The sequence below is a fragment of the Culicoides brevitarsis genome, chromosome 2, assembly GCF_036172545.1.
Source record: "Culicoides brevitarsis isolate CSIRO-B50_1 chromosome 2, AGI_CSIRO_Cbre_v1, whole genome shotgun sequence".
In the NCBI taxonomy this organism is placed as follows: domain Eukaryota; kingdom Metazoa; phylum Arthropoda; class Insecta; order Diptera; family Ceratopogonidae; genus Culicoides; species Culicoides brevitarsis.
In genome coordinates this window covers 2,887,691-2,901,780 of record NC_087086.1, presented here as the reverse complement: position 1 = coordinate 2,901,780, position 14,090 = coordinate 2,887,691, and the positions used below count along the sequence as shown (strand labels likewise).

Here is a 14,090-nt window from a genome sequence, read left to right as displayed (position 1 = left end):
AAAAAAAATAAATTTTTTATTTGACATTTTTTTTGTTAGTAAGAAAAGTATTTTTGATTTGATAAAAAAGTATTTTTGATTTGATAAAAAAATATTTTTGATTTGATAAAAAAGTATTTTTGATTTGATAAAAAAGTATTTTTGATTTGATAAAAAAGTATTTTTGATTTGATAAAAAAATATTTTTGATTTGATAAAAAAGTATTTTTGATTTGATAAAAAAGTATTTTTGGTTTGATAAAAAAAATATTAAAAAAAAAAATTTAAAATTTTGTATTGTTTTATTTTCCCGCAAATTTTAAAATTTCATTCATTGTAAATTTTTACGATTTTGCTAAAAATATTTACGTTTGAATAATAAAAATGAGCTTATAATGAGACTTTAAATTGCCAATTTTGTATCTTCATTTAATATTTTTATCATAATTTTTATCTTACAAATTATCGCATTATTTTTGGTTTTTTTTTAATGAATCAATAATATTTTTGAATTAAAAAAATTGTAATAATTTGTTTTATCAAAAATTAAAATCTTACCTGTAATTTTGTTATTTTACGAAAAATTGTCTCATTTTTGCCGAAAAGTTGTAATGTTGTAATACGGTACAAAAATTTTCAGTTTGATGGATCATTTTTAGCAAAATCGAAGCTTAATGTTTTTTTAATGTGATGTAAATTTTGTAAAAATGTAAGTTCTAAACATTTTTGTAACAAAGGTTTAGTTTAACATTGACCTTTGAAGATGAAAACGTTAATTTGTGTATTTTTCTGTTCCCTTACAATTTTTTTCGTTCACGCCGCTGTCAACTTTGACTTGTTCGTAAAATATGTGAAATACACAGCAAATCCAGAATGGGTCAAAGATCCTCTGTGCCGACTTCGAGCAGTTCGAGGAAAACCCGGAGGTATCGTAAACGCTTCTGGTTGGCTTTTGAAACCCGTGAATGAGATTTCTGTGTCATTTCAAATCTACTATCGATATGGCACGATTTATCGCCCGTATTTGATCAAATATTACAATATTGAGGTTTGTGAGATGTTAAAACCCAAACGGAGTTTCAAATATACGAATGTTTTGGCGGATTTGGTGCTCAAAGGATTGAAAGCTGCTGTTCCGCAATATATTCATCCATGTCCTTTTTTGCCGGCATTTTATTCGCTTTATAATTTGGACCTTAATGCGAGTGTTGTACCGTATATGCCGCCAGTTGTTCCAACAGGATATTACAAACTTACCCTGAGATGTTTCTTTCCGAAGAATAATGTAACTTTTTCGGATTTTGAAGGACGTGCACTTGTCAAATCGACGAAACAGAATGCTGCGATTGATTTTTCCATGTTGAATATGGGATAAAAGTACAAAACAATAAATTTTGAGGTTATGTCATTTTAACTGATCTAACATTTAACACGTGTTCGATCAGAAACATAACCTCAAAAATATTAATTGTTAATTTTTGTTAAAATTTAATTCAAAATTCTTCAAAATAATTATAGAATCAATTAATTTTTAATATTTCTGAAAAAATTAATGTTGATGAGTAAAAAATGTAATAATTTTATCAAAATTAAAATCTTACCTGTAAATTGGTCATTTAACGAAAAATTTCCACAATTTTGCTGAAACGTTTGGTAAAATCAAAGTTTAATGATTTTTTAATTTGTTGTAAAAATCCTAAACATTTTTGTAACAAAGTTTTAGTTTAAAATTTACCTGTGAAGATGAAAACGTTAATTTGTGTCTTTTTCTGTTCCCTCACAATTTTTTCCATTCATGCAGCTGTTAATTTTGACTTGTTCGTAAAATATGTGAAATACACAGCAAATCCAGAATGGGTCAAAGATCCTCTGTGCCGACTCAGAGCAGTTCGCGAGAAACCAGGAGGCCTCGTAAACGCTTCTGGTTGGCTTTTAAAACCTGTAAATGACATTTCTGTGGCATTTCAAGTCTTCTATCGTTTTGGGACAATTTATCGCCCGTATTTGTTCAAATATAGCAATATTGAGGTTTGCGAGTTGCTAAAACCCAAACGAAGTTTCAAATACACTAATGCACTGGCGAATTTGGTGATGCAAGGATTGAAAACTGCTGTTCCGCAATACGTTCATCCATGTCCTTTTTTGCCGGGATATTATTCAATGTCCAATTTAGACCTTAATGCGAGTATTGCGCCGTTTTTTCCGCCAGTTATCCCAACAGGAAATTATAAACTTACCATGAGATGGTTTTTTCTGAAGGATAATGTAACTTTCTCGGATTTTGAGGGTCGATTGTTCATCAAAGCGACGAAAAAGAATGCTTTGATGGATTTTTCCATGTTGAATATGGGATAAAAAGCTTAAATATTAAATTTTGAGGTTATGTCATCCTGATCTAACATTTAACACGTGTTAGATCAGTAACATAACCTCAAAAATATTAATTTTTGTTAAAATTTAATTCAAAATAGTTGCAAAAATTAATAATTTGTAAAAATTTTGAAAAAAAATTAAACAAAAATAGATAATTTTAATTTTTGAGGTTATGTCATTTTAAGAGATCTTACATTTAACACGTGTTAGATCAAAAAAACATAACCTCAAAAATAAAAATTATCAATTTTTGTTGAAATTTAATTCAAAATTTTATCAAAATAATTGCAAAAATTAAAAATTTGTAAAAATTAAAAAAAAAATTACTATTAATAAGAAACTTAACCTCAAAATATTTTTGTTTACTTTCTTTATTTTTCAGTTACATGCTTAAAAATTAAATAATAATTACAAAATATCAATAATAGTTATAATTATATGATGTGTGTTTATATGTTTTTCAATAATAATATATTCTCTACCACGTTACATATAAATATTATATTATTATTTAGAAGTATCATCATGTCATAAGGATTGTAAATTGTATTTTCGTATTATTTTCGGTATCAAAAAGTTTTTTTTTATTGTTGAGATTTTGGATAGATTTTTGCTTTTGTATCGTCAAACGATACCAAAATGGATGTGAATGTTGAATATTTGGAGATTTCTTAAATGATTTGTCCTTAATTCTACATTTTATACATGAAAAAAACGAATTTTCAAGTATCCTATGGATACTTTCTCTTGGGATATGATGGCATTGCGGTTTTCTAACCGAAAAAAATAGTAGAAGTGATTATGCTGTGCTTTTGTTGTAATAATAGAAGTAAGCAAGGTGAAGACAAAAATGCATTTATGAGCTAGATATTTGTTTCTTGTTGGAATTTTTCTGCATCACGACGCTTTTAGGAACATGTCATTACGGGATGCGCCAATTTTGTGATGCAAATGTATCCGCTGCGGTAATATTGCGGTATGTTGATGTGAGAATTGCTCGTTTTTAGTCGTTCACCGGACTCGTATTGGCGAATGGCGTTTACAACTTTGCCTAAAAATGGTAAAAAAAATTATTTTATTGAATTTTTCATTGATTTCAATGAGATTTCATACCCAAAACATTCAGTGACTTGAAATTTTTGTTCTTAAATTTTAGGATGGGCCTCAGATCAGTGTTGCGATTCCATCGTTGTGTGATTTCGCCAATGGCAATCTGAACTATTTCAGGAGTTGGTGAGCTGTATTCATGCTGAAATAGAAAAAAATTGATTTTTAGTGAAAATTTATAAAAAAAAATTAATTTTTTTTTCTTACAGGATAAAAATGAATGTCAACGGGACTCTGACACGCCGTTTTGATCACATCAATTAGTCGTTTGTAGTTGCAATTCCGTTTCGAGACGTACAACAAATACTCGGGCACACTCATTGTCGCTGTTTCCTCATCGGCGAGCGTTTCAAAGTACTGTTTGAGGACCTCGGTGTTCATTTGAACGCCAATCATGTTGGTTGCTTCGACAATTGTCTCGTAATCACAGTTGATGCTGTAAATTGTTACCATGAACTCTTTACTGTTGCTCGCGTTTGTCACTGTCGCACTATTTTCGGTACTTTTGGAAGCGGATGCGGGAAATTCCTGATGTGTCACGGGGCACGAGGCTGTTGTTGCCTCTGATGGCGAGGAATACGATAAGGATTTGGATGGCACTTTGTCTTTTGTGTTGCGATGTCGTCGACATTTGCGTTCGACACTGAATTCGGGCTTCGTTTGGAAAATAAATTCCGCCTCGGCGCATTCGAGACAACTTTCGTCGACGTGCAGTGGCTCAGAAACGACTTTGAAGCTCGTTTCAGGGGTTGTCGGTTCTTTTGAAGTGTACGAATTACTTGATGACGACAATTTGTGTGCACTTGTTGATGTTACGAGCTTCGGTTTTGCTCCCGTATACAAATTTTCCTTGCCTTCCGTCGATTTTTTCTCATTTTCTGTCGTTTTTTCTTCCTTCGCGTCATCTTTTTCGTTCATTTCGAACGAATCCAATGGAGATCCTGTCCCATTTTGTCGCAGTTGACTCACACACGGCAATTCTCTCATCCCCTCATCACTTCGCAGTGTGAAAAAATTCGCTTCCAAATGATTAAAATGCCTCTCGTCCTCGATAAAATTCTCAATTTCCGAATTTGGTTCGGGATCAAAGTCCATTTCGAGGAAATCCGTTTCTTCGTCTTGCCCATCGTCAATATTCTCGGGCTCCAATGCCAAATTTTGCTCCAAATTTACGTGCCCGCCGCGATACGCGTACACACAATCGTCGGAATTCGAGGAAAGTTCATCGTCCGAGATGAAATTGTTCGGCAAGAGGATAATTTCTTCAACTAATTCGCCGTTTTCCGAGCTGTTGGTCTCCTCAAACGCATTTTCGGCAGATTTATTTTCCATTGTGATGATTTCATGTCCATTGCGTGTTTCCTCGACGGCGGCAAATTTTTCGGCAACGTCGATTTTTACCGCTTCGTAGTTGTATTTGTTGTTGCTCGTGCCGCTTCGATTGTTATTTACCTCCGGTTTTGCTTTGTCAAGATGTTCGTTTTGGCTCTCGTTTGAGTTTATCTCAAAGTCTTCCATATTACGACTTTTCGTTGTTGCACGAAAATCTCATTACTGGATTGAAAGTTGAGGTAATTCGGAGGAATTTTAATTTTAAATGATTTTTACGCGAAATTTCGCAATGTCGATTAGTATTTTGCTCTTTTTGTGTCTTGAAAGTGCTCAAATTCCGTCAAAGTACATTTTTCCGAATTTTTCAAAACAATGAAGAATAATAGAGTCCCAGCTTGAAATTTTTTTGTATTGAAATTAGGGTTGCCAGAAAAAATTTTGATGTGTTTTGATTCAAAAATTTCCATCCAAAGGCATTTTCCATAACTTTTGTTGAATTTCAAGCTTATAAACCATCAAATGGGCTCTCAAAATAAAAATTACGTATTTTTTACGTAAAAATTACGTATATTTTACGTATTTTTTATTTTTCAACTTTCAAGCTTGAGAACCATCCAAAAGACATCCAAAGGCATTTTTCATAACTTTTGATGAATTTCAAGCTTATAAACCATCAAATGGGCTCTCAAAATAAAAATTACGTATTTTTTACGTAAAAATTACGTATATTTTACGTATTTTTTATTTTTCAATTTTCAAGCTTGAAAACCATCCAAAAGACATCCAAAGGCATTTTCCATAACTTTTGATCAATTTCAAGCTTATAAACCATCAAATGGGCTCTCAAAATAAAAATTACGTATATTTTACGTATTTTTTATTTTTTGATTTTCAAGCTTGAGAACCATCCAAAAGACATCCAAAGGCATTTTTCATAACTTTTGATGAATTTCAAGCTTATAAACCATCAAATGGGCTCTCAAAATAAAAATTACGTATTTTTTACGTAAAAATTACGTATATTTTACGTATTTTTTTATTTTTCAACTTTCAAGCTTGAGAACCATCCAAAAGACATCCAAAGGCATTTTTCATAACTTTTGATGAATTTCAAGCTTATAAACCATCAAATGGGCTCTCAAAATAAAAATTACGTATTTTTTATTTTTCAACTTTCAAGCTTATAAACCATCAAATGGGCTCTCAAAATAAAAATTACGTCAATTTTTACGTATTTTTTTATTTTACGTAAAAGACATTTGTCATCTGGAATGGCAAAAGGCATTTTCCATAACTTTTGAAATTTCAAGCTTATAACAAAGAAAAAGTTTAAAATTACTTAACGTCAAAATACAAATACAAAATACAAATTTTCATCCAAAAAAAAGTTTTTTAGTGCAATAATAAAAAAAAAATATTGAACAACTGGCAACCCTATCGCCAGTTGTCATCGTTTCGCGTATCAAAAACAGAGCTGCAATCCCTCTTCTTCATTACTCTTCATTTTAGTTTCAAAATTAATTGTTTTATTGCCAAATATCGTGCTAATAGCTCATTACCGGGCATGTACTTAAAACTCGAGAAAAAATCAATCGCGAGCCAGGTTTAAATCGAAAAAAAATAAGTGTTACACAGACAAAAAAAAAATGAGTGACGAAACAGACAAAAGTCAGGTGAATCTCGAGAGAAATGGGAACGTCGAGGAAATCAATGGGAATCCAATTGGAAATGTGACGACCACGACAGAGACGACAAAAATCGTTGACGAGAAAAAGTCTCCCGCTGCGAAACGTGAATGGGTTAAATTTGATGACGACGATGCAAACAAGAACAAAATCCAGGTAAGAAACCATACATATGATAATTAATTCAAGGCCAGCTTATGGGAAATGGATGAGTGAATACCTGTTTCGACGGTATTTGTTCGCGTTTGAGATGCAGTAATTTGCATATTTTGCTCACGTGTTGCTCGAAACGGTGCTTTTAATGACTTTTTCGTCTCTTTTTCAGACACACCCATTGGAAAAAACGGAAGATGACACTCCCGCGGTGTTAGCTACCGAATCTGTGCACGTCACAATTGCCTCACCAAAGAGCATTTCGCCGAAAAATTCCGTTGCTGCGTCTTCGTCGACATCGGTGCTCGCTACTTCCGCATCATCTAACCCGAATAACAACAACAACAACAATAACAATGGTCTTACATCGAAACAACATCCGGTGACGAATAATTTGAATCTAAACAAGACATCACAACCCGCAGTCATTGAACTTCCGTCGAATAATGTCATTATGGCGAGTACGCCCGGCAATCAACTTCGCACGATTGAGCTTTCGAGCGGAAGGATAAGAGAGGGATTTGGTAAAAATTCTAAAATTTTTGAAAATCCAAAAAAATTTCAAAATTTTAATTTTTTTTTAGCAAATGGAGATATAATTGTCACTTTACTGCCTGTCAACACGCGCCTTCCATGGATTACGCCCGCAAAATTTAGACCAGAATTAGTCCCGGAAGAGTTAATGGCACAAGGATTAACGGTAAGAACGGAAAAAATTCTTATTGGAATCGATTTTTGTTCGAAATTGAATGAATTCGGGCATGTTGATGATAAAAACGGCGCGACACACTTAATTAATTGCGATTATTTATGGTTTGTCTGTTGTTGTTGATATCCAAGTCACCTGTCATTAACATACGAATGCATTCATTACGCGTTTTGCATACAAAGTTGTGTTGAGAATTTCATGAATTTGACTTTCTTTGTGGAATTCTTGAATGGAATTGTAAATTTTTGACATAATTTTTGTGATTTTTTGTTTTTAAAGTTACTTTTAGTAATGATTTTTGAATTTTTCTGATGAAAATTTAAAAAAATTATTTTTTTAAATTATTTTTAGTGAAATTTTTCATTAAATTAAATTAAAATTCTCGAAAATTTTCATTTATAGTCAAAATTTTTAGTATTTTTTTATAATAAACGGCCTTGAAAAACTTTTTTTATTTAAAACTTTAAATAAATTTGCATCAAAATTTTTAAATTTTAGTTCTAAAAGTAACTTTTTTTTAATAAATTTAATGAATTATTAAAATTATTATTCATAATTTTGAAATTTTTGTTCTCAAAATTACATTTTCTGACAATTTTTATGATTTTTAAATGATAATTTTCGAATTTTTGTTATAAAAATTGTTTTTAATGTCAATTTTGAGCATTTTTGAATTAAAATTCTTTTATTAAATGACTTAAAGTAAAAATTTCGGATAATTTTAAATATTTTTAAACAGAAAATCTCAAAAATTATTATGAAAATTATTTTAATTCACGAGTTTTGTAAATTTTTCATCAAATTTTAATTCAAAAATCGATTTATATGACAAGTTTGCATTATTTTTAGTCGTTTCTCGAGAATTATTTCAACATGACTCACACGACTTTGCAAAAACAGCTCGTATTGCTTGTAAATCATTTCCATAACAATAAACAAATTACTTATCACTCGACTTGAAACGTCACCATAAATTACTAACACATTTTCTTTGCCTCGTTTTTCTGTATAGCTCACCGTCGAAGAGTACGTGCATGCCATGGAGACACTCGTGAACGATTATCGCTTCACCTTGTACAACATTTGCTACAAGCGCGTTCTCGTCTGCTGGATTCTCTTCGCCTTTTGCGTTCTTCTCGGCATCTTGTTCTCCGGATTGACGGGCATCACGCTCTTTTCGCTCGGCGTCGCGTGGCTTTTCCTCAATGCTGCCGCCGTTTTTATGTGCATGTGGGTAAAATTGCGTCTGGCACGCGGATTAGAACGATGCATGGCACGCGTCAACAAACAACTGTTGCGACACAAGATTTTGTTGGCACTCGACGATCGCGGAAACATTTCGTGTCACAAAGTCAACTTGTGCTTTTTGTATTTCGAACCGTCGCAATGCGTGAATTACATTAACGAGTTTATCGAGAGGAACGAACAACAAGGCACGGTAATTCAACCGGGATGGGAGGAACGATTGGATGTTTCGGCGGGAGATATTGTCATTCAAGGCAGTAATACGACAAGGGTTTCGAGGAAACAGGTAAGATTTTTTTTTTATTTTTTTTAGGATGTTTCAATTAGAAAAAGTGTTTCACATTATTTAATTATTTTCTAAAAAAACTAATTAGAATCTAAAAATTATTAAAATGAAGAATTTTAAATTAATTAAATTTTAAAATCGTTTCATTAAAAATAATTTTAATTAATATAAAATTTAATTTTTTCAAAAAAAAAAGTTTTTTATATTTTATATAATTTTCAAAAATTTAATAATTTAAAATAATTAAAAAATTAATTTTATTATTTTTTTATGGATAAATTTTATAAAAATTTTTAAATTTTAAAAATAATTTTTTAAATTAATATTTAAAATTTATTTAACGAACTTTTAAAAAAATAATTAAAATTTAATCAATTTTTTCTTTGAGCTATTTTTTGTTTTAATTTTTTTTATTTATATTTTTTAAACCGAAAAATAATTTTTACTATTTAAAAAAAATTTAACTCTTTTTAAATTATTTAAAATTTAAAAAATATTTTAAAATAAAAAAATTATAAATTTTTCTTTAAATTAATTTTTGTTTTAATTTTTTTTTTTTTTTAAACCAAAAAATTATTTTTAAATAAATTATTTTCTTTTTCTTAAAAAAATTATTCAAATTGTGAAACATTTTTTTTTCTTATTGCAACATCCTAAAAATGCATGGCAAACATTTTCGTCAATTGCATGATTTTTTTCGTCAAATTGTAAATTGAAACATTTTCATTCAAAAAAAATATCAACAATTTTCAAACATTCAGAGCTTAGCGGAAGAAATTTACTTGCGTTATTTGCAACGTTGGGGCAAAGATTACTTGCGTCGTCGTCTCGACTGGACTGTTGCGGAGAGCGAAGTACAAGCATCGCCTCGTCATTTGTCGAATGCATATTGCCCGTGTCAGTATGCCGAGGAGATTCTCGTGCAAAAATTTCACACAAAAGCGGCGAACGAAAAGAACAAATGCACCGCATTGAATAATTGGTGTCGCGCCAAAGGCTTCGAATTCTGCTAAAAAAAAAGAAGGAAAATAGATTTTAAGAAAAAAACGTACTTAAAAAAATTGTAAAATTTAGGAATTGATAGGAAAATGTTAGGGATACTTTTTTTATGTTTTTTCGGGTGTTGGGCGCTTCATCCTTCATCCGTGTTCGCATGTCTAATTTTTTTTTTGTTATGTTTCCTTTGCACGTGTTTTGACTTGCCTCCCGTTCAGTTCTAAAAAAAAATAATTTCTAAAAAAATAATTTTTTTCTGTTCTGTCTGTTTGTCATCATCAACACAACTTACCTAATTTTGTTGCAGGAACGTGGGCTCCTTTTATTCCTGCGATACGCCCATCGATGGGGCAACGAGGCAATGCGTGGCTTTATCGATGTGACGGCGCTCGATCCGGCACGTCATTGCACCAAATATCAGTGCGTGTGTCAGTACGTTAGCAAACATCTGACGACGAAACCGAGAGGCAAGTTGAAACTTTTCAATTTTTTATACTGGGTGAAGGTGTCTGATCGTTATTGTGGCTTTAATTAACCAAATTTTCTCCCTTAACAAATCGCTGATGGCTTCAACTTGTACATAAATGGCACTTTTTACAACCACACAGCTAGATTTTATTGAAAAAAATCACAATTCTAGTCCCTTAGATGTTTTTTTCTGTAATGGAGTAAGAGCACTTTTTAATTTAAATGTTTATTTTAACATATTTCACATTTATTAACCAAAAAAAAAGTACTTAAAATATAAGAATTTTAATTTTTGGGAACAATTTTAACGTAAAAATTAGTTAATCAAAAATTAATCTCACAAAAAAGTTCAATTTAGAGACAATAACTTTAAAAAAATGTGAAAAAAGTCAAAAAATTTGCCTTACAAAAGTCATGGAACGAAGAAATTTCATCAATTTTTCGACAATAAATCCAAATTTTTATCTTCTTTCTGTGACTTTCTTCACTTTCATGTCATTTTTCATCCAAAACTCAAATCGTTTGAACACTAGAACGGATCTGTAAAAAAAATCATATCATAAAAAAATTTTAGTTTTGTAAAAAAAAATATTTTTCTTTTGATTTGTAAAAAAAAATTTAAAATTGGATTTTAAAAAAAAATTTCTAATGAGAAAAAAATCAAATTTAGGAGCTTATTATGAAAATGATCAGAAACCCCGATGGCAAGGACCGAAAATGCAAACGCTCTCGGCCGAAGAACTCATTTGGAATATGTCGAATCTCAGACCAGAATGACTTAACTGGATATACTCTCCAATAATGAAATTTTTAGAAAGTACAAAAAACGGGTGCCAAAAGCTAAAATGGGTTCCTATTTTGATTATTTTTAACTTTAATTTTACCGATGTTACCTCAGGATTTTTATTTTAACAAAAAACGACCAATATTTTAACTTTTTTAAAGCAAAAATAGATTTCAACAACGTTCTAGTGTTAGATACGTACTTAATTTAAAGTTCAAATAAAAATAAAACAAGTATTGAGAAACATTCCACAGAAATGCGACACGAGTTAAAAGTAGATGAGGTAGAAAAAAATGTCATTGTATGATTTTTTTGAATTTTTTAAAGATTTTGACACCTGTCAAAATGTCAGAAAAGTAAAAATTTTCTTTAAATTAACAATTTCAAAACTTTTTCATAAAAATTTAATTTTAAATAATGAAAACTTAACTTTTTATGAAAAAACTGTTCGTTTAAAGAAAAATATTGACTTTTTCTGACATTTAAAGAAAATGACAGCTGTCAAAATTTTTAATGAAATCTAAATTCTGAATATTATTTTGAGTTATTTGAACTAAAAAATGACACAAAATTATTTTAAAAAATAGATTTTATCAAAAATATTGACAGCTGTCAAAAATATTTCAAATTTCAATACAATGACATTTTTCAAAAAAAAAAAAAAGAATATTTGAAGTTAATTTTTTTTTAAATTTCCTTCAAATATTCTAACACAAATATCTTAGTTTAGTTCACAGAAATTATTTACGATTTTGTCTTGTACTTAAAAATAATAATTTAGAAGAAATTTGGTTAGTTTAGAATTTTTTTAGAATTTACATGAAAGTAGAATGAAGTCAGAACCCTCAAAACTGAGACTTACTTCAAAAATTGTTTTCTTCAAAGGAAAGGCCTTCTTTATACACTTAACTTAAAAAATTTTAAGGAAAGGAAAATTTGCATGCATTTCTCTTTTCTTCCTAATTTTCTACAACTTCTTTAAAAAAAACTAAATATATTTTGCCAAAATGCCTTATCTTAGATTGAAATTTTCCTTTTCCAGCCTTTAAATACTTTTGTCAGGTTCTAACCGATCAGCTTTATGATTGATAGAAACAAAAAAAAGTCTAATGAAAAATTTCAAGTGATAGCCGTGGAAATATAAAAGTTTGAATTTAAATTATTTTAATAAAATTTAGGGAAAAAAGACATTTTCTTCATGCATCTTAACATTAATAAATAAAGAAAAAAAACACATTTAGCAATTATTGCCTTCTTAAGGAGGAAAAAATGAAACATTTGTGGAATAAATGAACATTCCGTCCAATTAATACAAAAAAACCGAGATAATCTTTCTTTTTTACAAGGAAAAGTCCTCGAATAAGAACTTAAAATTATATTTAATTATCGATTATTATACACTGTTAGTACTTAGTTAGTAGTTTTGTTTTATTTGTATATATTTATAGTTAACAAAATTGTGAAAAAGAAAAGAAAATCAAAAAAAGATGGGAAATGTACTTAATGAAATGATGTAAAAAAGTTCAATAAAAATTAAAAATATATAAAAGATCTTTTAATTTTATTAATTAAATTGAATTAGAAACTTACAAAATAAGGGAAAATGTTAAAATTTGACAAAAACTTAACTTAAATTAACGGTTAACCGATTACCGATAAAAATTTGAAAATCGCCTCCTTGCTAATTCAAAAACATTTTTCCTTAAATTTAATCTAGTAAAAATTTTCTATTAGGAATTTAATTGCACGAAAATTTGTATAAATGAATGAAAAAAAGGTAAAAGGTAATAAAAAAAAAATAGAAAAATTAGCTTCCCGCCGATATTTCCTGTATCCCGATTTCCCTATGTATGAATTGTAACTAACAAACAACTTATCACTTTTTTCCCTAAAGAACCTTTCAATAATATTTTTTTCAAAAACTCTTTTATAGGCGCTTGTTTTCGATGGGGCTTGAATCTTGGTGTACCTGAGTATTTGAACCATATTGTGTAGAAAACCAAAAACAATGCACCAATTTTCATCTGCAATCCATCCAGCACAACACGTCTTCTTGCAAATATTAACAAATTAATTAATTTCTGTTGGTTATTTTAATAAAAAAAATCTTGATGATTTTAGGAGGCCCGTGTAGTTGGTGTCTTCCATTGGATCCATACGGAAGTGCTCCGCCGTATTATTAATTTTAAGAGCATTTAAAGCAATATAAGAAGAAGAAGGTTTGTTAGAGGTTTTGTTGAAATAATGAAGAAATTATGATATTTACTGTTATTTTGATATTAACATATTAGGTATGTTCGAAATTTTCTTAATTTTGTTTATTTAATTTTAAACCGTTTCAGAACCGATTACCGTTTAAAATTCGTAATTCGCCATTTTGCTAATTCAAAAATTTTAAAAAATTATTTTTTTTATATTTCGTTAAAAATGCAATAAATTTAGACAATTTTATTTTGTTAATATTTATAAAAGTTCAATTAATTTTTTTATTTTACTTCAACTAAAAATCTTCAAAGATAAAAAACAAAAATTAGAAAGATTTAAAATTTATTTAACAATTTTTTATTAAAATAATTAAAAAAATTTAAACCGTTTCAGAACCGATTCGATTTAAAATTCGTAATTCGCCATTTTGCTAATTCAAAAATTTTAATTAACCTCAAAAATTGTAATTAAATTATTTTTCTATATATTTTTATTAAAATCGAGATTAAAATCCATTAAATTTTTTCATTAAAATCCAACTAAAAATCTTCGAGGATAAAAAAAAATTGAGAAAAAATAAAAAAAATCAAAATTTATTAATTTTTTATTTTATGTAAATTTTAAAAAGTTTACACGAAATTATTCGTAATATTTCGCAAATGTAATTTCAAAGAGAATTTTCTTAAAAAATGAAAATTTCGAGCATGCCTAAAAAAGTTAAAAGTTAAAAAAGAAGATACAGGAAGCATCTTTACATGCAATATTAAC

The 14,090-nt window shown here is 29.3% G+C and overlaps 2 protein-coding genes across 5 annotated transcripts; one reads left to right on the top strand and one right to left on the bottom strand.

Annotated features, from left to right (window-relative positions):
- Window positions 1–2,734: 2,734 nt before the first annotated feature.
- Window positions 2,735–5,141, bottom strand: LOC134831112 (uncharacterized). Its single transcript, XM_063844764.1, has 3 exons — window positions 3,667–5,141; window positions 3,466–3,601; window positions 2,735–3,403 (listed from the first exon to the last, which is right to left on the bottom strand). The coding sequence occupies exons 1-3, from the start codon at window positions 4,975–4,977 to the stop codon at window positions 3,261–3,263; spliced, it is 1,590 nt and encodes a 529-aa protein (XP_063700834.1). The 5' UTR covers window positions 4,978–5,141; the 3' UTR covers window positions 2,735–3,260.
- Window positions 5,142–6,255: 1,114 nt separating this feature from the next.
- On the top strand, window positions 6,256–13,378 carry LOC134829441 (uncharacterized). 4 transcript variants are annotated; one of them, XM_063842508.1, is made up of 6 exons: window positions 6,256–6,632; window positions 6,802–7,153; window positions 7,214–7,329; window positions 8,351–8,869; window positions 10,173–10,332; window positions 13,239–13,378. In XM_063842508.1, the coding sequence occupies exons 1-6, from the start codon at window positions 6,438–6,440 to the stop codon at window positions 13,298–13,300; spliced, it is 1,404 nt and encodes a 467-aa protein (XP_063698578.1). In that variant the 5' UTR covers window positions 6,256–6,437; the 3' UTR covers window positions 13,301–13,378. The 4 variants fall into 4 exon arrangements, with proteins under 4 accessions (XP_063698578.1, XP_063698577.1, XP_063698576.1 ...); XM_063842507.1 differs by lacking the exon at window positions 13,239–13,378 and adding an exon at window positions 13,051–13,209; XM_063842506.1 differs by lacking the exon at window positions 13,239–13,378 and having other exon boundaries at window positions 10,173–11,396.
- The last annotated feature ends 712 nt before the right edge of the window (window positions 13,379–14,090 follow it).

Excerpts from the sequence above, each read along its gene's own strand:
- LOC134831112 (XM_063844764.1), bottom strand. The coding sequence starts at position 4,977 with ATGGAAGACTTTGAGATAAACTCAAACGAGAGCCAAAACGAACATCTT. Across the intron at positions 3,602-3,666 it reads TTGACATTCATTTTTATCCT|CATGAATACAGCTCACCAAC; the intron begins GTAAGAAAAAAA and ends TTTCTATTTCAG. Across the intron at positions 3,404-3,465 it reads CAAGTCACTGAATGTTTTGG|GCAAAGTTGTAAACGCCATT; the intron begins GTATGAAATCTC and ends TACCATTTTTAG.
- LOC134829441 (XM_063842505.1), top strand. The coding sequence starts at position 6,438 with ATGAGTGACGAAACAGACAAAAGTCAGGTGAATCTCGAGAGAAATGGG. Across the intron at positions 6,633-6,801 it reads CAAACAAGAACAAAATCCAG|ACACACCCATTGGAAAAAAC; the intron begins GTAAGAAACCAT and ends TCTCTTTTTCAG. Across the intron at positions 8,870-9,630 it reads CAAGGGTTTCGAGGAAACAG|AGCTTAGCGGAAGAAATTTA; the intron begins GTAAGATTTTTT and ends TCAAACATTCAG.